General features: G+C 37.3%; 1 protein-coding gene across 14 annotated transcripts in view; it reads left to right on the forward strand.

Annotated features, from left to right (window-relative positions):
- Nucleotides 1-25,647, forward strand: part of LOC112553497 (piezo-type mechanosensitive ion channel component 1-like) — a 90,257-nt gene that overhangs the window by 41,679 nt on the left and 22,931 nt on the right. For 13 of the 14 annotated variants that reach the window (XM_025220757.1, XM_025220758.1, XM_025220762.1 and 10 more), the window contains 20 exons: nucleotides 171-319; nucleotides 1,447-1,635; nucleotides 2,048-2,158; nucleotides 2,831-3,031; nucleotides 3,350-3,551; nucleotides 5,035-5,133; nucleotides 5,528-5,693; nucleotides 5,994-6,179; nucleotides 6,761-6,818; nucleotides 7,637-7,742; nucleotides 8,157-8,310; nucleotides 8,876-9,036; nucleotides 10,625-10,761; nucleotides 13,021-13,083; nucleotides 14,172-14,232; nucleotides 14,906-15,051; nucleotides 17,410-17,532; nucleotides 20,647-20,705; nucleotides 21,609-21,689; nucleotides 22,876-23,140. In XM_025220757.1, the coding sequence (XP_025076542.1) occupies nucleotides 171-319; nucleotides 1,447-1,635; nucleotides 2,048-2,158; nucleotides 2,831-3,031; nucleotides 3,350-3,551; nucleotides 5,035-5,133; nucleotides 5,528-5,693; nucleotides 5,994-6,179; nucleotides 6,761-6,818; nucleotides 7,637-7,742; nucleotides 8,157-8,310; nucleotides 8,876-9,036; nucleotides 10,625-10,761; nucleotides 13,021-13,083; nucleotides 14,172-14,232; nucleotides 14,906-15,051; nucleotides 17,410-17,532; nucleotides 20,647-20,705; nucleotides 21,609-21,689; nucleotides 22,876-23,140 (2,717 nt within the window). The remainder of the gene's footprint in view (nucleotides 1-170; nucleotides 320-1,446; nucleotides 1,636-2,047; nucleotides 2,159-2,830; nucleotides 3,032-3,349; nucleotides 3,552-5,034; nucleotides 5,134-5,527; nucleotides 5,694-5,993; nucleotides 6,180-6,760; nucleotides 6,819-7,636; nucleotides 7,743-8,156; nucleotides 8,311-8,875; nucleotides 9,037-10,624; nucleotides 10,762-13,020; nucleotides 13,084-14,171; nucleotides 14,233-14,905; nucleotides 15,052-17,409; nucleotides 17,533-20,646; nucleotides 20,706-21,608; nucleotides 21,690-22,875; nucleotides 23,141-25,647) is intronic. The other variant, XM_025220766.1, reaches the window with a different exon arrangement.

Here is a 25,647-nt window from a genome sequence, read left to right on the forward strand (position 1 = left end):
TGGAAGGTCTAAAATATTTGCAAAAAGTCCCTGACATATAACAGCTTATCACCTTGCTCTGCAAACAAGATTCTACAGAAGTATAGTTTCTGTTGTTGCATAGTAACTTTCCCATTTGTGAATGAGTCTACCTTAATGATGTGGGATGCAAGTTAACTTTTTCCTTGCAGGTACCAAGCGTTTCAGCAAGAAGCTGCTGGTGATGCTGCCTGTATTCAGCAGAAAGCTATCTGTATTCATCAGTTTTCTCTGGCGCCTGGCTGAGATACATATTTTTAAACTTGTTATCATCATCACCATGTTTGTGGCTGTTCATCAGGTGAGGGCCCCATTTGTCTGACATTTGTATCATAGAACAACAGATTTGATGGACTGATTTTGACAATTTAAACATTTTAATAACAGCAATAATAATGAAGGTTTGTATGGAGCTGAATCCCAGAATAGGATCGTGCTTTCCATTTTTTACATATTTATGAAGCATTTGAACTGTGCTCTCCATTCTTTACATATTTAAGAAGAATTTAAATTGTGCTTTACATTTTTTACGTATTTAGGAAGCAGTTGAATTGTGATCTTTTCAAAAGTACATCAGGTAAGAACATGACCTATTTAAAAGCAGGCTTTACATTCAGTTGGGTTTTTTATTTCAGTTTTAGCCATTTCAATGTTCTTCATGAACCAGCAATAGAATTAGTGTTGGATAAGTCTGGTAGTGTGATCCATATTCAGGCCTGACGAGAAGGGGGGACAGGGGGGTCTGGTGTACCCGGGCCCGCGGCTGTCAAGGGGGCCCGGCCTTGGTCAGTGGATTTTTTTCTTCTTCTTCTCCTTTTCTTTTTCTTTTAAAGAAAGGAAAGGAGAGAGCACCCAAGCATTACACATGCAGAAGTTGAGTTTGAGTGTAGATATTGAGATTCGAATTGTAAACATACATTATATACTGGGAAAATAATTTATGATTACAAGTACAAGGGGCCCGGAGAGGTCTGTCCCGGGGCCCGGGCTGGTTCTCGGCGGCCCTGTCCATATTGTTTTAACTAGGCAACTTACAAAGCTTCTTTATGGCTCCTTTACGATCACTTTTTTAATGACGCCTAAAAGGGCAACTAAATGGATCGACCTGGTGGAGATTTTATATTCTTCCCCTTATTTAAGTTGTGATCTCATTATGTTAGCGGACTGATATTTTAGCAGTGAAAGCCTTGGCTGTCAGTTGCTGGAAGATGAGGATAAACAGCACAGCAGAACTGTCTAGGCCTCTAGGGAATGGTTCCCTAGCTACAAAAACCCTGTGAAAGTTTGCTGCCACGTTCTGAGATATAATCAGAGCTTTGATAGGGATGGGAGTAGTCATCAGCTGTACCCCCTCTGACAGGCTGATCTCCATTTGCATTTCTGCCTGGCCTCACAATGTCACCATGTTGCTTTTTCTTATATTTCCAGGAGGAAGTCTCTGGAGTGGCAGCAGTGTATGTGCTGCTGATCGCCCTGTTACTTCCATTCCTGATGACAAGACTGCATCTGGTTCTTTCACATCTCATCCTGATATGGACTTGCATTGTCATCTTAGCCAAAACCATTTTCCAGCTCAGCATGGTCAATTTTAAGTCTGTGGAGGATGATTGCGCAAGTGTGAGTCTTTTATTTGCAATGAAAATCTATAACAAAGAGGAGCTTTCGAAAACTGTCCATATTATAAATTCATAGCTGTGAGAAATGGTTAGGACTAAAACTGTAGATGAGAAAAAGGGTGGTGCCACTGTAGTTACAGCTGGAAGAACATGAAGCACAGGAAGGTTTGTTAAAAGTTGGTGCTTCTGAAAGGTCTGCTGGAGTGTAGGCTGTTTTCAAGCGACTAGGGTGAGCTTTCTACAAGACAGCACTTGCCAAAATCTGGGTGAATATCCTCTTGCATTTTAGAGATAGAAGCCCACAGATATCACCATTTTAAACGGTACTAAAGTTGCATATGCCTGCATCAAGCAGTTGCTCAAAATGTTGTCTTCATACTTGTTTCGATGACAGATTTATATTGATGTTGCAGCTGAACAATTTATCCAATGAGAGCCTTCCTTTGAGGAGCTTGGATAATGCTGTATGGCTTGGGTTCAGGAAGGTCCAGAGGTCACCCTCAGAGCTTGACAGTTATATTAAGGTAATCAGATAGCCATTGGTTTACTTTGGTTTTCATCAGACTTTTGTGCAAGAGCTTACAACACTGTTTACAAGAGGCAACAAATTTTCATTGCATTATTTGTCTGTGTAATCAAGTGCAGTGGATACTTGCATGCAAACAGAACTGTATAAGGCTGTAGACCCATCTAGCCGCTGTGGGCTGCAGCTGTTAATGATAATGCTCAGCCAGTTCCTGTCATAAATTTCTCAAAGGAGCTCACATCCAAAGGCCATCTGAGAAAGGGACAAGTGGGCATCCAGGTGGTCCCTACCCCATATTACTGCATCTTGAGTCCTTTCACAGGTTTTGCTAAAGTAACTTGTAGAAGCTATTTATCTCACAGCCTACTGGCTAACTTAAGACTATCATGTGCACTAGTAAGGCATGAATTGTGTAAATGTCTTTCATTGAAGACACCAGTGTGAAGGGTTGTATGAGTTTTAAGCTAAAGGATGATAAAAAATGTTTAAACATACCCCTGATACCTGATTTTTTAATTTATTTTTCTGTCATGTATTTCTCATCTATAGTCATCTTTTCTGTGTATAATCATCTTTCCTATTTATAATTATTTCTTATTTAAGAAATCCAGGCACTAGCTAATTTGCACATTTTTGTGTTATCACATTCAGAGTCTTACCACTGTTGCAGCTGTACATACTACTGCTGGCTGTTGTGTTGCTGGAATCCATCATCCGCTACCATCAGAAACAGCACTACAACTCTGTGGGCAGGGCAGAGCTGCCTGTGGGTATTTTGTTTCCCCTGATTCAGCGGGAGGAAGCAGACAGAAGTCTTCTAGACTGCCTAAAGTTCTTTGCTAACTACACCTTCTATAAGTTTGGTATGGAGGTATGTGTATCTGGAGCCTGAGACTTGTTGCTCCCCTCACCATTTGCTTGTGAGAGTATAGCTGTTGTAAAGTGTATTTGTTGAAAGTTGTGAAAGCCATGCAATATTTGGATGAAAAACTGTTCAGTCCAACTACAGTGACAAAACAAACATTTTAAAGAATGGTCTAATAAACCAGGCTGACTTCTGAATTTGTGAATACATGTACTTTTATTGTTTTATAAACCTTTCTGTTGGTTAATGGTATGTGTGTCCTTGTGCATACACATGTGTGCTTGCACATGTGCAAATGTGTTTGGATCAATGTGTTCTTTGCAGATATGCCACATTGTTACGGCCATCACCGTGTGTGTTCGGCTGGATGTGTTTGCTGTGTTCTACACAGTCCTGATGATAGTAGTGATGGTCTTACGACGTCACACTGCAGGCAGAATCTGGTGGATCTACATGGCCATCCTTGCTATCCTTCTTCCTCTTCAGTACCTGATGGCGCTGGGTTTTCCTCCTGCTGCTTGCATCTGTAAGTACAATCAGAGAACCATTACTAGTGTACCTGGTTATAATGGAGAACCCACCTGAGGAACATCAGTTTGTGCTTTCTTAATCACCCAAATCACTAACCCTAAAGACTACTACTACTTGATGAACACAAATTCTGATTGTAACATTTTACTGAGGAGTGCTCAAATGGTTGCTTGCAGGGTATGCATGAACATGTAAGTGTGAGCATGCCTGCAATGCACTCTTCTGCTTTTTTCAATCAAGAAAAGGGCGGACCAAATTTAACACATTTAATGTCTAAATGAAAGAAAAGAGATCTAAGCTAAACGTGGGTGAAAATGATGAGTTATACAGCAGTGTCCCTTAGCAAGTGACCCAGATCAAGAACACTGCCATGTTACCATCAGTTATCTGCCACACTACTGCCACGATGATCTGGCCCACAATGTGTAATCATAGCAGGGGAATGCTGTCTTGATAAGTGATGATGGTGATGCAGAGAAGGAAATGTCAAAACATTGAACAAAAGGTCTGTGGCCATGAACACAAGGCTGTTAAACAGATGACTGGATGTAATCCCCTGATGGAGTAATCCTTGAATCGCTGGTTGCTGGATATTGGTGATATTGATGATCTTGACAGGAGCGACAGTTGAGATAGCAATATAGTTGAGATGATTGAGGTACAGCAATAATATGATTATAACGATGATAGTTGCTATTTTAACTATCTAACAGTGCTTAAATCCATGCCAACCAATTACACTAACCTATTCTATTATCTTAGTTGGCATAGAATGTTACCTTATCTAACCATGTTGGTCAATATTGCACCAGATCATTATGCCTCTTTGATAGATTCAGTGTTTATTTGCGAAAACAATCTAGAATTCTTTTACACATCGTGTCATGATGTAATATGGTGAGCTGCATCATCCAGTCATGTGACTGCCTTAAGATTGAGCCATAGATCTAATTACTAAAATTGAAACATTAGAATAAACAGCACATGGTAGCATGAAATTTGAGCCGTGAAACATTACAAGGATGCAACTATCACTTTTATACCTTCTGCAAATATAAATTTTAGTGAAAAAAAAATTCCTTTTCTGAATTCTGTCATGTTTTTTTTGTACAGGAAGGTAGGTCAAATGAAAAACAAATTGCTCTCATAAATTAGATTGGATCCTTGTGGTATGTCCTATACTGGTCCTTGTTTCTTTAACTCTCGAATAAAAATTAAGTCTAGACATCAAAAAGCAATTCTTAATATGCAAAATGAAAAAAAGCTTTAAAAGAAATTGTTGCAATCAGTCTATTGTCTCTGGCCTTTTTACCTTTTGAAACTTAAGAACTATTTTATTTCTAATCTTGATCAAATCTAGGAAATGTTGTGATTTATATTTACCAGAGTATCTTGATGAATACAAAGTAAATTTTATTACTTGAGACTGTTGTGCAATGTATTTAAAATAATATCTGACTCTTGTTATTTCTGGACAGGGTACCCATGGCATGCAACACAAGTGGAGTTGATCATGCTTGTGCGCTGGCTGTATTTGCCTGATTTTCTAAACACCACTCCAACCTTGGTTCTTATGGGTTAGAGCTTTTGTACAAAGATAGGCTTACTTGCTTGTCTGACATCCCTTTGAACTTTCTGATTAGGCGTGAGTGTGAAAGGTGTGCTTCTGTCTTGTTATTAAAGCACACATGTGAGTGGTTGTTGATAGCTGGTTGGTAGGGGTAGATATGAAAAAGAAGGAAAGTGGAGATACATCAATGGGTTTGATTGAACATTTGAGATTTTAGAAGATTCCGTTTCAAGATTTTCATCAATATTTCCTTGCAGATAGTGATCTTTTAATGTGTTAGATATTAAGAATATTTTTATTTGTTAGCAGTTATCTTCATTTAGAAACTATATAGTAGTGTGTGTGTGCGCACGCGTGGGTGTGGAACAATTGCTTTGATGTTTAACTCCTGTCACTGACAGCGGACGTGGTGCAGCTGCTGTGTGTATGCCTGCAGTGGCGAGTCTTTCGTCTGGAATTGGCTGCACACACCAGGAATGATTACGGTGGTGGTGACAATGATGAGATTCTGCCTGAAGTTGAAGCAAACTTGAAAATACCTGTTGAAGATTTTACCATCACAACAGGGTGTGTGAGTGTACTGGTGTGTAGTGGTTGTGTACACTTATAAATTGTATACAGATACTTGTGTGTATACAAGGTATATAGGAGCTTGCATGCATACATGTGCTTTCATTTCATCTTAAAAAAACTTGATCAGGTGTTATTATTGTTTCTATGTTCTTAGTTTTTATTATTATATATTTTAGAAGTGTTGTCGATGGCTACAAAATGCAAGTGATTTTGCAGAAAGATCATCTTCATTTCTGCCCTCTTGCTGTCGAAGTAGAGGAAAGAAGTTCCAATCTTTCATTGCTTGTTCTGCAGCTCCTACCTAGATGTATGTAAGCTAGCTGTGATGCAGTACATGATGTGGGTGACCATGGCCGTTATCTTCATCACTGGCATCACCCACAGAAGCATCTTCAACATGGGCTACATGATTGCTGTCTTCTGTTTCATGTGGTATGGAAACGAGTTTCTGCTGAAACCTCTTCGCAAGCTGCTGCGCAGGTAAGTTTGCAGGTGATTCAGTATTGGTGAACTATGAAGTGGAAAATGCACCAGTAGGAGGTGATTTTTCTACGAAATGAGTGCATTATTACAGTGAAAAAAAAATTAGATATCTTGCTGTGGCAAAAGGGATGCTTTGTAGCTTTGGTTGTGGCTTGGCACACAGGGATGAAGGAACATTTTTCAGTGCAGAAATGCATTATTATTCATGAACAGTATTCACATGAAAAACACTAATGTATTTTAATTCATACATGAATTTTACCATTAAGATCCACCTCACGTGTCGTAATATAGCAGTTTATACCTTGAAGAGTGCTGCCATACAGACGCTTGTAATGCCTACGTCCAGTTTCCTCAAAGAACTTATTACATTGACATTGATGTGTATTAGCTGTGGATGTTTTATACCAAATTATTGTCTGACTAAATTGTAGCTTTGAGCATACCTTTTTATATCTATCTTTATTATGTTAACATGTTGATCTGTATGTGGTGTAGATGTTTACATCTGAAGTATGAGGTTACAGACTAAATTATAGCTGCCTTTTGAAGAACTCTAATGTTCACTTTTATTCCAGCTGGAACTTGTTCATTGCCTATTGTGTGGCAGTCCTGTTTATCAAATCATTCTTGCAGGTGAGTAAACTTTGACTGTTTGCTTACTAGTATTTAATTCCACAGCTACATGCATGTGTGGGCACAAACACACACACAAACATCCATACATGAATGAAGTCAATTTTATATGCATTTATTCTTGTCTGAGCACTGAAACTGTCTTATTTAGTCTCATTGTTTGGTCATAAATATAGTCTTATTCTTTCTCTGACAACTTGAATATTGTCTTATTTTCTTGGTGTATATGAGCACAAATACTGTCTTATTCTCTGTGCAGAATAAAAACATTAATACTGTATGAACACACTAATATTGTCTTATTCAGCCTGTGTTTATTAGCAATAAAACTGTCTTGCACTAAAATCTCTCTCTGTGTATGAGCACTAGCACTGTCTTATGTAAGCAAGCAATCACACTGATGTAGCATCATAAATAATGGCATCATTGATAATAACAATTTATTCATTGCTACCTTAATTAAGGGGGAAGAATATGGGGAAAGGTGGACCTTTATCTGTGCAAAGAATATATGATGGTGCAGCCTTGCATCAGTTTTGATGGGCATATAATGAGAATCAGTGCTGACAACTAGACACAAATCTGTGGGTGTTTTGGTGGGCACACGTTGAGAGAGAACCAGTGCTTACCGCTAGACAAAAGTCTATATGCGTGTTTCCGCATGATGCTTTCAGATTGCAAATTTGTGATAATGTAAGACTGTTTCTGTGACCTAGAGGGAAACAGATTCAGAAACAGAAATAAAATATTATAAATGGAAAGGTGGGGTTTTCAGTTTGATAAATTTGTGACATGACTGAGTCTGAACTATGTTGCAGCTGGCGGGTTGTGTGTATATCAAACTGCTGTTCAAGAACTACTGTTGGGTGGTTCAAGTTATGGGTATTGGATGCATCCTTACAACGAAGGATATTGTCATTGAGGGTAAGTGGGTTACATGATCTAACTAGTTGCCTACAGTTACAGCTGACCTTCACTGTTCATTGCATAGTGAACTGTAATGTATTTTCATATCTAACACACAGCTAGTGAATGGCAGAGCCCAACCCTTTTCTTTTATTACCCTTTATACCTCCCGTGCTAAATCAGATAAACATCAGCTGGGTGTGTGTTGGAGATTTTCAATTACAATGCCCAGGCATGCTGCTGCAAAATCTAGTGCACTAGTCATTAGGCTTTGATGCCTCTCTTATTGTGATCTACACATAAAGCTCATATGTGTCTGTCGCTGATGTAGTTGTTATTATTTTTGTGGGGTTTTTGTGGACTATATCCTTTGCTCATCATAAGAATGCCTGTAAACACTATCTACAGTTAAAAACAATGCAAATGTTGCAGGGGATATAAAGTGTGATAAGCCTTTGAATGCCAGTGGGTCAGAATGGGATGTTGTATGCTTCGGCTTCCTGCTGATTCAGCGTCGTATCTTTTCTTCCCACTATTTCCGCCATGTTGTTGACCTACTGGAAGCTCAAAGCCGCCTTGCCTCAAGGTGTGTACAACAGATGATGTGTTATTTTGTGCAAAAAAAAAGAAGATATTTTTAAAGCATTGACTGACTTGGAATGAGGTGGAGTTTTGTGTGTGTGTATTCATGTACAGTGATGTGTACATTGTGTGTCGTTACTTATGGGAGTGTATATATATGGGTGTAAGGAATGGGTTTGTTGAAATGGAAATTGTTTTTCAAAACCAGTACATATATTCATGTAGCTTAAGTTTTGATAGGGAGTTTTTTTTAATTTATAGAAAGAATATTCATTTAAAAATAGAAAAAATATGCATTTGTTCTCCATAGCTCATAATTTAGCCTGTCAACAAATATCTTTTAAGGTTTGCCTGTGCTCATTGTTAACTGCATTTTGTTAAATGAAATTTGAAAGAATTTTAACTTTCTACCATTTACTGAACTTTGTGTGGATGAAAAACCACATTTAGTCCACTGATGAGCCAGAAACTCTGATCTGTAAAAAGTTAAAAGAGAAGTTTGTGATATCTATAGACCAAAAAGCCACAGATAGATATGTGGGACATTTCTCCTGCTATGATGTCTTCAGGGGTGCAGAGTTGATCAATCGTATATTAGTGCATGGTGTTACACGGCAAAAAGAGAAGGAGGCTGAGATCCTGGAAGGAATCAAGAAGAAGATGCATGCTCTGAAAGAGCGTCAGAGCAAATTACGGAAAGACTACCAAGAACCAGAGGAGCACTTCCAAGGTAGTTTTTCATATGGTGTGAAAGGTTGGGGTTGTTAGTGTACTGAACAAGGCCTTCCAAAAGAAAAATAGAGCTCAAGTGTAAAGTGTTTTGTTTGTTTTTTTCTTCAGAACTGACACTATTCTGACAAGTATGACTTGAATGACCTTTTGTGTGGTCATGGATTGTTTGTTACTATGTATAAGATGGAATGTTGGTATTTTTCAACAGAATACAGTAAAACCTCCCCATTAAGACTTGCCAAAATCCACCAAAATCAAGTCTTAACTGAGAGTGGTCATAGTAGGGAGATCAACCAGTCTGCTTTCGTTCTAGGAACCATGGCTGAAAAACCTATAAGTTCAAGTACATTTACTTAAATAAAGCTCATAAACCATATCATAATTCTTTATCATCTTTGGGCAGTCCGGTGGCACAGTGGTTAGCACCTGTCACCAGTACAATGAAGGTTTGCTGTCCTGGGTTCAGCTCTTTGTCTCGTGTCAGGTGCGCTGTTCCTTCTCTACAGATGGCATCTGTTTACAGGGCTGGCTGCCCAGGCTAAATGAAGGCCAAAGCAGTAACACCTGTTTCGTACAACAAACATCTCCATATTGCAAACTGAACCTCCAGACTAAAGAAAAATGACAACCATGGATTTAAAAAAATTGCTGAAAAAGAAATTCATTATCTTCAATTGTGGGATTTGTTCTTTAAATGTATATTGCCAAGCAGTCATTTTTGTTTCAGTAAGATGGTGGCTGAACTTATTTAATTAATTGTTGGTAACATTTGATAATAGCTACTCCTGTCATTGGAAATAGGGTCATCTTTTGGGCTTGAATGGATTCAACGTTTGACTTTGGAATGATATGCTCATTGCAGGGTTGATTTCATTCAGGTGGGTGGTAGAAATGACTGGAGTGAGAGGGTTTGGGTACCCAATGTACAAGCAGTCTCTTTTAAAATGCTCTTTATTTTACATGACATCTGCAGAAAATTGTAATATAGGGTAAATGGTCAGCTACAAGCAGTGTAACTTAAAATGTAATTAATTTTGTTCCATATGCGACTTGCTAAAAGTCATAATAAATCCCAAACTGTAGAAGTAAGGTCGGGGAGGTAGTCATAATAGAGATGACAAAATAGATCTGTGAAAAATTTGTGGGTCATGATTAAGAGGGGTGTCATAAATAGGAAGGTCTTAATAAGAAGGTTTTACTGTAGTAAATTTAAAAGACTTTTCTTGAACGATAACAGTTGCTGACTTAATATTAAGTAAAGATAATATTTGTCTCATGAATAATTTAATCTTCTACCAGGAATTGATTGGCTTTGGAGCGGGTGATTTCAGTGCATCCTATTTTGACAAGTGTGAAATATCACACTGCAGGGCTATTTCCCTTGAAAAGAATGCAGACATTACCCTAGGCTGATCTGTCAAGATTTTTGTAGTCTTGACAGCCTGATTACTCAGATCATAAAATAAATTGCAGTTTTGCTTTTGGACTCATTGAAAGTATCTGTTCCAGGTTACAGACTTTGTTGTGCTGAAGTTTGCTGACGTGGAAGTTATCATGGTTTATTATTAATTTTCTTTTTTTGGCAGCAATCCGCAGTGGCGATTACTATCTATTCCATGAGATCAAACACTCCTCTAGTGTTGATAAAAAAGAAGTGACAACTAGCATGACCTATGGACGAGAAGCTTTTGAAAAGGAGGAAGCGGTTGTGGGACCTTTTCAGGTAAGTAAGATCATTGGGTTAGTTGCTATATTCATTTACTAAACCTGTGTCTTGTCTCAAAACAGTTACAAAGGTTCAAACATAATTTTCAATACTGCTGAAGTCAAGGAGATTATGTACATGATTCAGTTTTGTAAGAATTCGATTTAAGAATAGAAGACTAAGCATGCAACCAATAACCAACTAACTACACTAAAAAATACATCATCGAAAAAAGAAAATTGTTAAGGCATATTACAAGTTCTATAAATAGTTTTAATTCCATGCAAGAACACTACAGTCAGAAAATTCATTTCATTTTATGCTGATAGATCAGGGGTGGACAAATTATAGCCCGCAGGTCAGATGTGTTTCATGGGTTCTCTGGACTGGCTTGTCTGCCAATATGTGTACTTTTTTTTCAATTAATTTAACTTAGGTTAATTTGATCGAAAGTTACGAACTATGACCTCATGTTAGAAGTAGGCAGCCCATTAACATTCTAACACAAATAAGGCAGCTGACATTTGATGGAGTCCTGTGAGATTGGTGGTAGCTGTCTTAAGGTTTGCAGCAACTATAGCCATACATCAAATCAAACTTTATTGTCTGTCTGAGGAAGTCCAAGACAGGTATTTTTCTTTTGTTTGCATTCACTACACACTGAAAGTATGTCCTCACTTTTCTTCCACACATATCCTAGACTTTTGGCACGGTAACCTATTCCAGGCCAGTTATCAGTGCAAATGGTTTTTTCTTCATGTGTTTGTGTCAGATTGCTTGGTGATGTTAATAATGCAAATGCAAGAATAAGCATTCACACATACATATTATAGTAAATAAACAAAACCAGAACACATGCATGCTGTGTGTCTATCATATCATTTTCATTGTTGTGTAGCTCAGGGATGCCCAACCTACGGCCAGATATGGCCCGCGACACTTCTGCCCACAGTGCAGGAAAAAAACGAAAAAAGGGAAGAAGTATTTATCCCTTCGTAGGGGCGTCTCTCAATCTTTTTTTCGATGGACGAACATTTTGATTCAGTGCTCCGACTTGGTGTTTCTACGATGCAGCCAGACATTCAGAAGTTGATTTCGGGTAAACAACTTCAAATATCCCACTAATTACTACATAATTAATGGGAAGTACAACTTGTTTCTAATAAAAAATGGTATCTGCTCTATTTTTTCTTTTTTTTTAATATTTTTGCGGTGAAGCGGCCCGTCACACGCATGTCGGAAATGTGCATGGCCCGCAGGCCGAAAAAGGTTGGGCATCACTGGTGTAGCTGATAGTGAACTTCATAGACAGATGCATATCACTTAGTAGTAGAATTGGTATTGGGCAAAAAAGAAAATCTTGATCACTATTCATCACTAAGAGCGTTGAAAGGAATGAACTGTCCACTAGCTACACAGTTCATATTTTCTCATGCTATTTGTTGGAGTCATTTTTTCTTGTGGGATGAGTTGTTGAGGTGAACTGGAGGGGTTAAACTCACTTGCCTCCTTGTCTCAGGTGCTGATGAAGCTGTTTCTGGTTTTGCTGTGCAACTTGTGAAAAGCATTGTGGTCTGTTTTCAAGGGTGATGCAGGGTGAAAGTAGAATGTGCATGTGGCTTTGTCTGGTACAAAATGTTCAAGTCAGCCAAAGAAAGAAGTAAATTATTTCATTTAGTGTTTGTACTACAGACTTAGGGCAAGAACAGCAGATGTACATTTCACTAATCTTCCCCTGCAAAGCAGGTAAATGTGATGAATCCCTTTCCATAGTCTTTGACATAAGAGCAGCAGGTTGTAGGTAGTACATTGGGTGCAGGGCAGGCGGCAAGGGAACCACATGGCCCTCTTTTCCTGCCTTTTATGTTTCCTAATAAATCAGGTACCCATGTGCTCAGGCAGTCTGATGGCGCAATGGTTTACTGCCTGTCACCAATACAATGAGAATTGGCTGCTCTGGTTTCAGCTCTTGTCTCAGGCATGCTGTTCTCTGTCTGCCTGTAACATCTGTTTACAGAGCTGGCTGGTTTGCCATGATATAGCCTTAGTTGCTGGCTTGGCATAAAACACCAATTTCCACCCCACTTCCTCCACCCATGTGCTCAGTGGGCAGAAAGAGGTCCAGTCCTAGAGCAAGGATAGCTTATACCCAGAAAATACAAAGCATAAATCACCCAGTTTCCACTTGGACTCTTGTGCAGATGTGAGCAATGTACAATAACACATACTTCATTATAAACTGTTGCATTATATAGATCCTCTTGCTTGCATGATCAGGTCATTCACACAGCAATTGAAGAGGGCAAAGATGCAGCTGTGGAGAAGTCCAAGCAGGCTGAGGTGAGCTTTGCATCCTTGAAAGAGGATTTTTCATACAGGTGGACCTTAAATGTTAAATAAGTGCAACATTATTTTAAAATAAAGATAAACTAAAAGTAATTTCATCCCCTAACTTTTTTTTTTATCTGTAGGGAGTAAGGGATTAAAGATAACTCTGTTCTTGGGGCCAGGTTTTTTGTTTTTTGTAGTGAGAACAGTGCCCTTCTTTTCTCCCTTTTGCTGCTTTACCTTCCTCAACCATCTATAGAGATAGGAACTCATTGACAGCAGCTGAGTCAACTGGGGGAAGGTCACTTTGTCACATAGGTATCAAACCGGTGCACCTTTTGGTTTGAATGCTATAGTGTTTTAACCACTTGGCTATCCCCTTCCACATTTTTTAAATGAATAGGTTTAATACATACCAATTACCAAAATCTGAGCAAACACTCTGCTTCACTTATGATATATAAACCTTTGAGTATTGCCGTTCTCACCTCAGTATCTGTCAAAAGTAGATTTGTTGATTGGGCAATGCTTAATTAAAATTTGCTTGCATCTGTTACATTAATTCAATTGGGTGTGGATTCAGTGACACCAGCAGTAAGAATTTATCAGGTTTATCCATCATGCATCAAGTGTGCTTATGAAGCAGATTCTAGAGCATGTCTGGTATAACTTGTTACTTTAGATTTATAAACAGAAGAACCATCATTAAAATCTTTATTGTTACAAAACAGTGTAAGATTTCTCAGAGATAAAGAATTGCTGCTTAGCTGATGTAATGTTTCATTTCCTTTCAAAGTGTTCAGATGCATATACCAAAGAAAGTCAGACAGCAGCATAACCACACTGGCATGTTTCAGCATGTTAGAAGCTTATATCTATAGACTACTCTTATGACATTCATGCCTTTAAAGCCGCCTATGAACATGTTTATAAATAAATGGGTATTATTTAAGTGCAAAGGGACCACGTCAGACACAAACAGAGGTATGGAAAATGCTTTTAGCTATAGGCAGGGTACAAAGAAAATGTCTTTAAATGCAATAATCAAAGTCACGAGTTCTACAAATGGAGTAAGTGCATGGAGCTTTTGGTGGTAACAGGATGCGGAAGTACCTGAGAAACTCACTGATGACATTGGGGATGAAGAAAAGAAAGAGAAAGGTGAGAAGCTTCTTGCATATTTTGAAATTCAAGAATAATTTTAAACCCTCTGTTGTTTTAACTCCACTTATTTTCCCTGATGAAGAAGCTTTTCACTAATATTTGAAGAGAAGGTGATAAAGGAGAACAGGTAGAGGCAGGCTGGATGAGAGGTGGAGACGGTTGGCCCTTGACTGTGAAGGGTGCCCTTTAAAGAAAAGTTGATGTGACATTTCTCACTCTGAGGATTTTTTTTTTCTTTGGAGCAGGGTACTACAAGTTTGATCCTTTAACATCATTTTTTACCTCATTTACTCACTTGTAAACAACTCTGTGTTCAAGTAGGGATGTAGATCCTCGTGCACTTGTCCTAATGCTTGCAGTCTATGTTACTTTACTGAATGAAAATGTAGATATGGACAATAGAATTATTGTAAGCAGATTATTATATTACATACATATGTTGTATATGTAGAATGGGAAAATAATTTGATTATAATTACAAGGGGTCCGGAGAGTTTATCTACCCTGTGCTGGCTTTTGGGGTATAGGAACATTGCAGATGACTTGTGGTCAAAGGAAAGAAGACAAAATACTCCAGTTTTACATGGTATTTAAGAGAAAAATAAATAAATTGGATCTAGGGCAGATGAATTTCACTTGCCTGAGACACCCTTTTTTTCCTCTGTGACAGATGAGAGCTGGGGCACCCTCCTGAAAGCCGTCATCAGCAGCACCTTTACCTACCTCATCCATGTGTGCAACGCTATTTCCCGCAACTACCGCCTTGTTGCTCGCAAGCTGCAAGCAGAGCTCAAGATTGAGAAAGAAAAGATCTTGGTAAGATGTTCATGCTTTATTATGAGCAAGAATTTTCTTGACATTTGAAAAAGCATTTTCCGAGCCTTGCCATTACAATCATCAAATTTAATCAGCTATTGCATGACTAGCAGTGGTGCTTTTTGTGTCTTCTATCATTTTTTTTTTTTTTTTTTTTTTTTTTAGTCAAAATGTATGTTCACAGGGGTGGTATCATTTGTAGTGTTTTGAAATTACTGTTTCGTGGATCTTTTACTGTTAAAAAAAGTTATTCTTTGAAATTATTTATAAATAGTTTAAATGATTTTCCTCAAGTCTTTTTTTTCGTTTTGGGTTCTATTTTAGGATATTTGCAGTTCAGAGTATTTGTAATGACGTGACCTCAAGAAATAGAATAAGTGCATAGAAACATGTTGGGTTTCTTTAAATTCTGTAGCATAAGGCATAAAAAAAATTTGGTCACTTTTAAATTTATTTGAGCCTGTTGAAGCCGTGAGTAAAAATGTCTGAAGTTGTAAAGGTTTATTGACAATCGTCACCAACAGTGAACTAAAGCAGATATAAGCAATTTGCCTTTTTGTGGTTTGTGATGTGTATGTTTTTATTTAATTTTTTTTTTTGCTGCTTTTTTAGCTTTTATCTTGTAGAATATTTTGGTGGAGGGAAGAGAAAGTAAGAGCCAGGCCACTCTTTGTATTCTTACAATTAGATGGACACAATATATTGGTTTTTAATTTCCAGTTGTGAATCCATTTTACACCCATTTTTGCTTTCTTCACTTTAAAAATTGCTTTTAAAATGAGGTCTAAATTTTTAAGTAATAAAACACAAAAATCTTGTGGGAGCTCTGTATATTTAAACTTACTGCAACATTATTTTCTCTTCATCCTGATTAAAATTGATGCTTCAGGTTAATTAAGTTGTTGAATGCAAAAGACCGTCAGCCAATAGATTAAAATCTGCATATATTTCCACTACTCAGAGTGATTTGTCTTCTGCTTATTAGCCAAATCCTGTGAATTGTTGAAACATTTATAAAAAATGTAAAACATATATATATATGTACAGTGGTGCCTTTTCACTTAAACTGTTCCACACTCAAACATTCTGGTCCTAGACCATCATATGTAACCAGTATGAGACACCACAGTTACCTGTGACAATTTGGGGGAGGAAGCATGAAGGGGAAAAGTGTCAGTGTTGATTTCAAGCAGTAAAGACCTGTCCTGATGCTGTGTACACAATCTCGTTTTGTGTGCATGTTTTTAACATATGTACCATACAGCACCTACGAAAATTCTAGTGCTAAATGTGAAGGAAAGAAGAAAACAGTAAAAAAACTGAATACAAAAAAAACTTATTGCCAAATATGCAAGAGGCATATGTGTGAATTAACAGTTAAGTATGGCATGGTTAAGTTGATGATACCAAAAATACTGGATCAAAGAGGCCATTTGCTGAGGTAACAAAAGGAGTAAAAGTGATAACAAAGCTACAAAGTAACAAAGCAAAGCATAACAAATGTTATTATTGGTAAGGATAAATAAACCAATATCTGTTAACAAACCCATCTTTTTACATATTGTACTACAAAATAATACAAGGTAGTCACCTACAGGTATTGTACTATAAAATACTATAAATAATACAAGGTTTTTAACTATCTATGGGTGTTGGAACCATTGAAATACATTTACATTTTTTTTTTTTGGGGGGCGGGGGGAGTGTTTTGCATTCTAACATACTGACACTAGACCAAATGGATTGTAGTCAAGTGATGTATCACTGTATTTCTGTACCACTTTTGCTTTCTTACTTATGCCGTGATCAAATCAAAATCAGATCAAATCAAATCAAAATCAAAACAGACTTTATTGTCTGTCTTTATTGTTCTTTATTGTCTTTATTGATATAGCCCTAGTTGCTGGCACAGCATTAAACACAAACAATTTGCTTTCTTACAGTTGAGTCCATTAGGGGGTTGATGTGACAGCTTCTGTTTAATGTCCATTAGTATTATATAAGTGTGTCTGTGTCATCTGACAAAAATAAATACCAGTTTCTGTTAAAACAATTGAAACAATCTGCATGTTTACATTTTGTAATCATTTTATCCATTTCCAGTCAGGTTGTATTAATTTTGTTAAAATAATTCTGTATGGGGTTTTGCTAATAGGGAGGACACTAAATGTGTGATTATGTTTAGTTCATTGAGATGATTAAAGACTGTTTGATTTTTTATTCTATTCTAAGAGAAATGAAGGAATGTTATTAAATATTCTTTAATGCATGATTTTTTTTCTTTTTTCTATTTTATTGTTTTTGTTTTTTTTTGTTTTTTGTTGTTTTTTTTTGTTTTTTGGCGCTGCCTTTGATCAGTCCAGTCACATACAGCACATTTCTACCTCAGTAGAATTGAGCTTAGTAGACCACAGCAGACATGACCGAAGCTGCGTCAATCTCAGCTTCTCTAAAGGAGAAATCGAAACCATTGCATCACAGGTATCTTTCACAAATCCACCACACAATTCCCTGGAGTTGGAAGGGAAAATTCCTACACTCTACCTTGTATATATATATTTGTTTTTTAAAACTGCTGACTGGTTTTGGGTGTTATATCTCCAGCTTTGCTTAATATTTTGTGAGTCATGTGCAGAAACATGAACGCTTGCTATCAGATGCCATATCCTTTTAAGTCATGGAGTAGATAGAACATGAAGTGAGGAAAAGGTGGAGTAATTTTGTATAGATGTGCTCTTTTAAAGAACATTTAAAAAAATAACTGTTCTGTTTGCAATTAATTATTCTGAAGCAGAAGAGTATTTCTACCTAAATTTGGTATCACATAATGTCTAAGGGATGAAGAGTTTTGACTCATTCAGTACAGTTATATATCAATGCAATGAAGCTATAGCTATGAAGACTTTCCCATTCATGGGTGTGAACTGTTTAGAAAGAGTTTTAAAAATTATTTCCAAAATAAAGTCTTCACCGTTTGAATATTTATGTTGTAAGACTGCACATGGCCAGCTCTGCTTTGCTTCCTCAGATTAACAGTATAAAATCCAATAAAAAGTTGTATTGCTGATGGATTGTTAACATTTAAGTTTGCTGCTCTGTGAGATGCTTTTATCTTTTCATCTCTGCATAATTTGTGTGCCCTAAATTTATAGCCAGATAAAATCTTGTGGCAACCCCTATCGTTTTATTTAGCATTATTTGTTTTGTATGGTTTTCGTTTCAGATTTATGTAATATGTGTTAAAGCTTGTTTAACCAGACTAATATTGACAGCACATGCAAATACAAATCTTTTTCAGGAAATCGTTTTGTCTACCAACAGTAAGATTAGAAAATCAATTTACATAATACATCAACACAGGCTATAATTGTCTACAGTCGATACTAATTCTTCATTTGTAATCATTTATTTTGGCACTTACAGTCTCTCTCCCTGCTAGAAAGCTTCATGAGAAGAAATAATTTTTCTGTTTCCCATTTGTTCTATCCTTCAGTGAGCATGTGCATGCATATAAATGAGGATATGGATAAATGAGTGCAGATGATGTGTAGTTCTAGGTCTATAAATTCCAAACGTACCACTTCTTTCTATGTGTTAAATGTCATATTCTTGTTGAAGTGGGTGTGAGTTATCAGAATCTTGTCATACATTGTCTCTGTTGTTTTGTCCAGTCCAACAGCTCATTCTGCATTTTAATGATCTTGTTCAGTTTGTGCCAGTCCTGCTGTGCAGTGTTCCCAATCCAACAAACAAGAACAAAAGTCATGCTGCATATAACAGTGTAAAATACTTGCAGAAGTTCGAAGCGCATTAAAAGACTTCAATTTTCTGAGACAGTATATAGGTGGCTATGCACATAATAGCGTTATCTGTATGAGCTTGTCAAGAAAGTTTATCACCACTATCATAATTTAACAACCATATGTATCAATCATTAACAAAAAAATGTGAAAATAGGGCATAATTTTTTTTCGTCAGGTTTTCTCAAGGCTTATAGCATGCACACACACAAACAGAGTTTATTTCTGATGCTATCTTCAGTGATAGTTAAAAATAATTTTGTAAAATTAGAGAAGGGGTTTTCATACAAATTCAATGACATATTAGAAGTAAGTTTCTACCAGAAACTCTTAGTTTATTTCTGCTATGATTGCAAGCTTTGATAGCCATTTTGTAAAAATGTGAACATACCTTATTTGTATTTAATCTATGAAGAAATTGAAGGAAAATGATAGCTATTTTTCAGTGTTTGCTCCTTATGAGAGAAATGTGTTATTCATAGTTTGTTAAAGTTTTCTCGTGTCAACAGTGAAAAAGAATACATCCAGGTATTCAGGTTTGTGATAAAAATGTCATAAATATAAAACATTTTTGCTATGAAATCATACATTTTCTCTTGAGGATGAGAATTTTATCATATTTAGCTGGGTGATTCATGGACTAGAGTAGCTTAAAGGAGACAGCAGTTAAGTGTTAACCAGTCTATTATTTTCATTTTGACTAACATTTTCTGTATAATAATTGTAATGTTCTTGTATTAAAGCTGTAACGATTCAGTGATAATGACAATAAGCACAGATGAACTTCTGTTGAGATGAATATTAGATTGTTGCTTTTTGTAGTATAGGTATGATTATATTTCAGATATAACAACACTAAAGAAAAGGCTAGCATAGCAAGAAAATTATTTAAATAGATTTATTTTTGAACAGCAGTGTATGAATATATGAATATTTAACATTTTCTCCCATTTTTGGAATCTCATTCCTCTACCTCTAAAAGTTCCACCCTTGCCCACTGGTTTTGATTATCTTCTTGTGTGTTGTTCATATTAATGATAGGATGGTATGCATTGTTTACCATGATTTGCTCAGTGTAAATGGACTAGAGATTTACAAACAACGCTATCGTCCTATTGTCCAAAACCGGGTGCCTTAAAATCTGTTTCAAAGATAAATTTTTTGTCATCAAAGGAAGAATGTTTATGTTTTTCGTTATCATTTTCCTTTACATTGTATTTTTATTGTTTTGTTAGCTCAAAGCAAGAAGTTCAGAATTGAAGATCTCTGCCATTTCAGTGGTTTTATCATCAGTTTTCAGTTTTATTTTGTTAGTTCTCAGTTCTCCATGGATCATTTCCTCTAATAATATCAATTTCCACATAACCTCCCATCCTGCGTAGACCTTGTGTTCCCTAAGACCAAATTATCGTATGATAACCTGGACTTTTATAGCTTGTGCTTGTTGGAAAAATATGATCCTCTCAAATTTGTATTTATGACCAGATGAAAATCTGCTAATTTCTGAATTGGAACATTCATATAATTTTTTTTATTTGTATTTTTTCTCTCCTTCAGTAATAATAAATTTTAAGGTTTCATGTGCTACCATTTGTTCAGCATGCAGTCTTCCTTATAGTCATTTGTAAGTAATTCACTCCATTTCAGGTATATTGTGCGGCGTGCAATGTGATCCAGTCATTACATTTCCTCCCCAGGATGTTTGTAAAACACTGCTTTTAGTTGTATGACAACATTCTTATGAAAAAGTCTTTATTAAAAGATTGCGTTGATAAAATTGTTCTTGATATTTCAGGAAGAGAAAAAGATAACTAACATCACTGAGGAAAGTGATACTTTTGGTTTTGCAACAGGGTACGTGCCATTTATGTTTCTCTTGTGAACTCATGGTAGTTTGATTTCTTTAGCTTTTAATTTTTGCTTTTTTCTGTTGTCATGAATGCACTGTATGCTGTCTAATAAAAAAGAAAAAAGAGAATTTGTTACCATTCTTATTGTTTCACTTTTAAACAGAGGTGTATTCCTGACATAAAAAGTCATTAAACAAACTAAAACTCTGCTGATTTTTGAAAGATGTTTGATTCATTCCTTACCCTTAGATACCTTCACATCCCCTATTACAGCAGAAACTTTAAGAATTATGCACCATTGTGTCATAAACAAGTTATTGATAATAATAATGAAGATTACTTGTAGAGCGCCATTCCCTAATGACTGTCAGCTCTTACAAAATAAAATATCTCACACTGTCATGATGAAAACATCTTCACAAGAGTTTGCTTTATCTAAACAAGAAGCACGTGCTACATATATCAGTTAAAAGCACTGCAGAACAGGTGTATCTTCAGTTGCTGCATAAATGCTGTCAGTGACAGTTCATGTCTGAGCTAAAGGAAAAGGGAATTCTAGACAGCTGGGGTAACAAATGCAAACGTACGCCCACCAAAAGACTTTATCGTAATTGTTACAGCAAAGACAAATGATGACAAAGCATGTGTCAGCCAACATTTATAATGTATGGGGCATGTTTGACATTAATGGACTTATTTCTTTTGGTGCTGAAAGAAAATAGGCATAGTTAAACATTCACAATCTTTTCCAATTGTCCTAAAACAAATAAAATTTGGTTTAACACCACTGGTTTAGTTCCTGAGCACATACATAGTGGCATTCATAGTCGGCATTCAGTGATATTGCAAAGAAATGGCTAGAGAAAATGTAAAAGGAAACATTTAAGTGTGAATGCTTATATTTCAGGCCAGATGACTTGGTGGAGGTGTCAATAGCACCATTAGCAGAACGTTCAAAGTCCAGAGAGCTTCAGGCAGTCACAATGAGGTATTAACATAATAAATTAATCATAAATGAAAATGTTTCGGTGACAAAGTATATAGTGTTAATATTGTAAAATAAATGCATATTTCAGGCATATGCTGGGATTGATCTTGTGGACAGTTCTGTGACTCTGATGATAAAATAAAACCAAAAAATGCAACATATAATTTGTTTAATTTAGATATTACTCTTAATTAAGCTAGAATGATACAATACCAAGCATTGTGGGACTGGCAGAAGTCAAATGACTAGAATTTGGGGAGACAGAAAATAATGATGAGGGAAATAAACTTTGGGATGCCAGACATGAGCATGGGGTGGGCTTTCACTTAAACTGGTTGGAACTGTCATCAGCTGTACACCAATGTCCAGTAGACTGATCTCCATGTGTATCTGGCAATTGTCACAATGTCACTACTGTCCAAGTATATGTTCCAACTTCCATGCATGAAGACAATGAAAGGGAGGAGCTTTATCAATAAGTAGATATGGTTATAAAAGCAACATTTTTGTACATTTCGTGACTGGAATGCCAAGGTCAGCCCAGATGCCTTTTACCAATGGGTAGGAAAGGTGGGTAAATTTGGCCTTGGCAAAACCAACGACAGAGGCCTAAGACTTTCAGAGTTTGCACAAAGTCATTGGCATACCTATTTTATCCAGTGCACTGCATTTCCAGATATTGAGGATAGCAGCTTGGCACTCACAAGATTGATTGCTCCATAACCAAACCAGCTTCAGCCTGGTCATGAACCCATAGGCCCTGGGCCCTCCCCAGCACTTTCATCATGGAAAGTCTTTGTCCACTGATACTGTGTTAGCATCAAGATTTTATGTAGGGGTTTACTCCCTTAGCCTTTATTTTTCCCAAGATTTCCCCCAAGGAAGTGGGGTCATTTTTCCTTGGCTAGTATTGTAGGGCTTACACTAGCTTGGGGACGTCCGTGTCAACCACTTCCCTTGTGAGCTGATGGACAAATAGTGGTAACAGCAACTACATGGCCATTTAAGGTAGTCAGTCAGGGCATCAAAATACTAAGCTTATGCAAGCCTGTCTTAGAGTGGTTGGAACAGGCTTCAATCTTTCACATTATAGAAAACGATAAAACATTTGCTAAAGTGGATAAAATATTAGATAAACCTATCTCTTACAAATGTCAATAAAACATGTTGATGTGTTCATTTGCAGTCTGCATGAGCTGGAGGCACTAGAAGAAAATCGCCAGCGGGAGTTTGAGAAAAGCCAGCCACAGGCATTGCGGTTACTGGTTGCATTTGGTTATGTCTTGGTGTCACACTCAGAGTTGCTGTGCTACTTCCTGATGATTCTTGATCAGATGTTGTATAGCAGTCTTCTGTCACTACCGCTGCCTCTGATGGTCTTTCTGTGGGGCATGTTGTCTGTGCCTCGTCCTTCCAAAACGTTCTGGATCACCGTCATCACTTACACTGAGGTATTTTTTGTCCCTAGCCCTAAATGTCTCTTTTATTTGGTTTGCTAATTTTGTTTTTGTAGTTAAAATGCTTTACTGTATTTAAGGAGCTATACCTAATTGCACAGTAAGTCTAATAAGGCAGTGATAAATATTGAAATCACAAATTTTGGTGCCTGAACCATCTTTTTAAAATTTGTTTTTGAAATAATCAGTGTCAAGCCCATTTTAAAAAAGTTATTTTTAAACAAATTTTATTCATATCTGCAAATGGAAAGTATTTTCACAAGGAAAATAGTCTGTGACAAAGAAGCCTAGTTTATTTCCTTGTTTTCTTCTTGTTGAGATATACATACATAAATAAGTAGCACATTTTTATATCTCTTTTCTCCAGCATCAGCTGGACTTGAAACGCTTTACTTAGAGGCTCATGAACACACCTTTTTGGGGTGGCATCTTCATAAATACACAAACATGCAAGCACAATGCACAGCAGAACAGAAATAAAGTTGATTGAGAGAGTGCTTCACCCACCATCAAAGGTAGGCTCAAAACGTCCCCCCTCCCCCTAACCCCCCAACCAAGACGCTGGTCTGAAATACTGGTGTTGCCATTTATGGGAAGAAGGTGAAGGCCATCAGCACAGATGAGATTATCAGGAAATCTCTTATAAAAAGTTTTGCTTTGAAAAGTAGCTGAAAAGATCTTAGGATGGTTGTATGAAAGTGCAAATCATATTTCCCAGTGCTGTGGCCCAGCCCTCGCAGACAGAAACATCGTTCCATCCACATAACTGCCGCTAGACAAATAGTCATTGCCAGATTAGTCTTCCAGACAAGCACAATATTAGCCATGTCATTCCTGCCACAAAGCTTGCTGGAACAGTGCAGCATCAAAACTCTCCAGAATAATCACAGAAAAAGGAATCTGAGTCTGAAAACGACTTACATCCAAAAGCAAAATGGTGCAGATGGTAGAGTGGAAAGAACATGATCCAGAAAAAGGGAAAAAAGGGTCACAGACATAGAAATCAATCCAGGCACATATGAAATGGCATCATAGATTCACAGATTGATAGTAGACACAAAACTTGACAGAAAAGTGACCTCTAGCCAGTTAAGCGTACTTACTGTAGTTCAGGGGCTATATATATATACACCCACATATGCATAGACACATCTACATGTATGTACACACACATACATATATATATATACAGGCACTTGTACACACACATACATATATATATATACACACAGGCACTTGTACACACATATGCATACTTGGGTGGGAGAAAGAAGGGAGGATAGGGCAATCAAAACACGATAGAGGACTGAGCTTAAAAGCAAGCAGACAAGGCATTTCCCTAGGGCCCATGCTTTTGATAGTCGTCAGGGGCCCCATGCTTTTGATTAAAACCGTGGAGATCATGGCTTCCAGGGCCCCTCACATGCCTTATGCCTCGGACCCTCAGGGGCTAAGAACGGGCCTGACAAGATACACACATATATCTATACACATATATAGATATACTGTACAATATACTTATGTATATAATTATAAGCCTATATGACTTTCTATAAAACAGATATATGTTTGAGAGGTAAGACTACTTATAAGGGATATATATATATTTCAAAAACATATGGCCACAGGAGTTTAAGTTAATGTGCAGTGTAACAATGGAACTTTCTCCCTTTCTGTATCCGCCACCTACCCACTATTGAATCCTTTAAACGTGCACTGAAAATGCACCTCTTCCATAAACAACTCCTAACAACCTTTCCCACCATGCTAGTCCTTTTTCACACCCTTTCCTGCTCCTCTTTACCATGATACTCTCAGTTCTTGTTATTTGGTTTCTCTTTGAGTTTTCTATACTTGTTTTTATTCATCATGTGCTGTTGTTTATTCTTAGTTCATGTGTTATTTTCCTTTCTCTTGTATGCTGTCCATGTGTCCTTCTTGTTCTTAGGCGCTAAGAGCATGCATATTTTACATATATTATATACAAAAGGCATAAGATTCATACAATACTATAGGCCAGCGGTTCTCAACCTGTGGGGCGCGACCCCCTGGGGGGTCGCGACGTGCCTACAAGGGGGTCGCGAAGGTGGTCCTTTTTTAAAAGTTTCTTATACCGGTATTAGTGAAATTAGCTTAGATTGTGTAACCGAGTGGTAAGGGGTCTCAGACTCCAAATCTCTTCTCACTATTCAAGTACACTGTCTCGGCATGCAGTGACTTCTCACTTCCAAAACTCAAAACACAATCCCCCTCTCAACAATTAAGCCTCCAATCTCCCTCCTCTCGCCTTTTGCCCTCTCTCTCCCCCAATCTCTCATCGCTGACTCCCCTCTCCCTCTCCAGTCACACCTCTCTCTTTTTTTAAAAAAAAAAACATCTAAAAGGCACGCATTCAGGAAACGTCCATCATTCACACCCTTTCCCCTCGCACGTGCTCAGTCCTAGTACTCTAGGTCCCTGACAGGCCATGACCAGACAGTGCGGGGTGGGGGCTTAAGAAC

This window comes from Pomacea canaliculata, linkage group LG12 (assembly GCF_003073045.1).
Source record: "Pomacea canaliculata isolate SZHN2017 linkage group LG12, ASM307304v1, whole genome shotgun sequence".
Classification (NCBI taxonomy): Eukaryota; Metazoa; Mollusca; class Gastropoda; order Architaenioglossa; family Ampullariidae; genus Pomacea; species Pomacea canaliculata.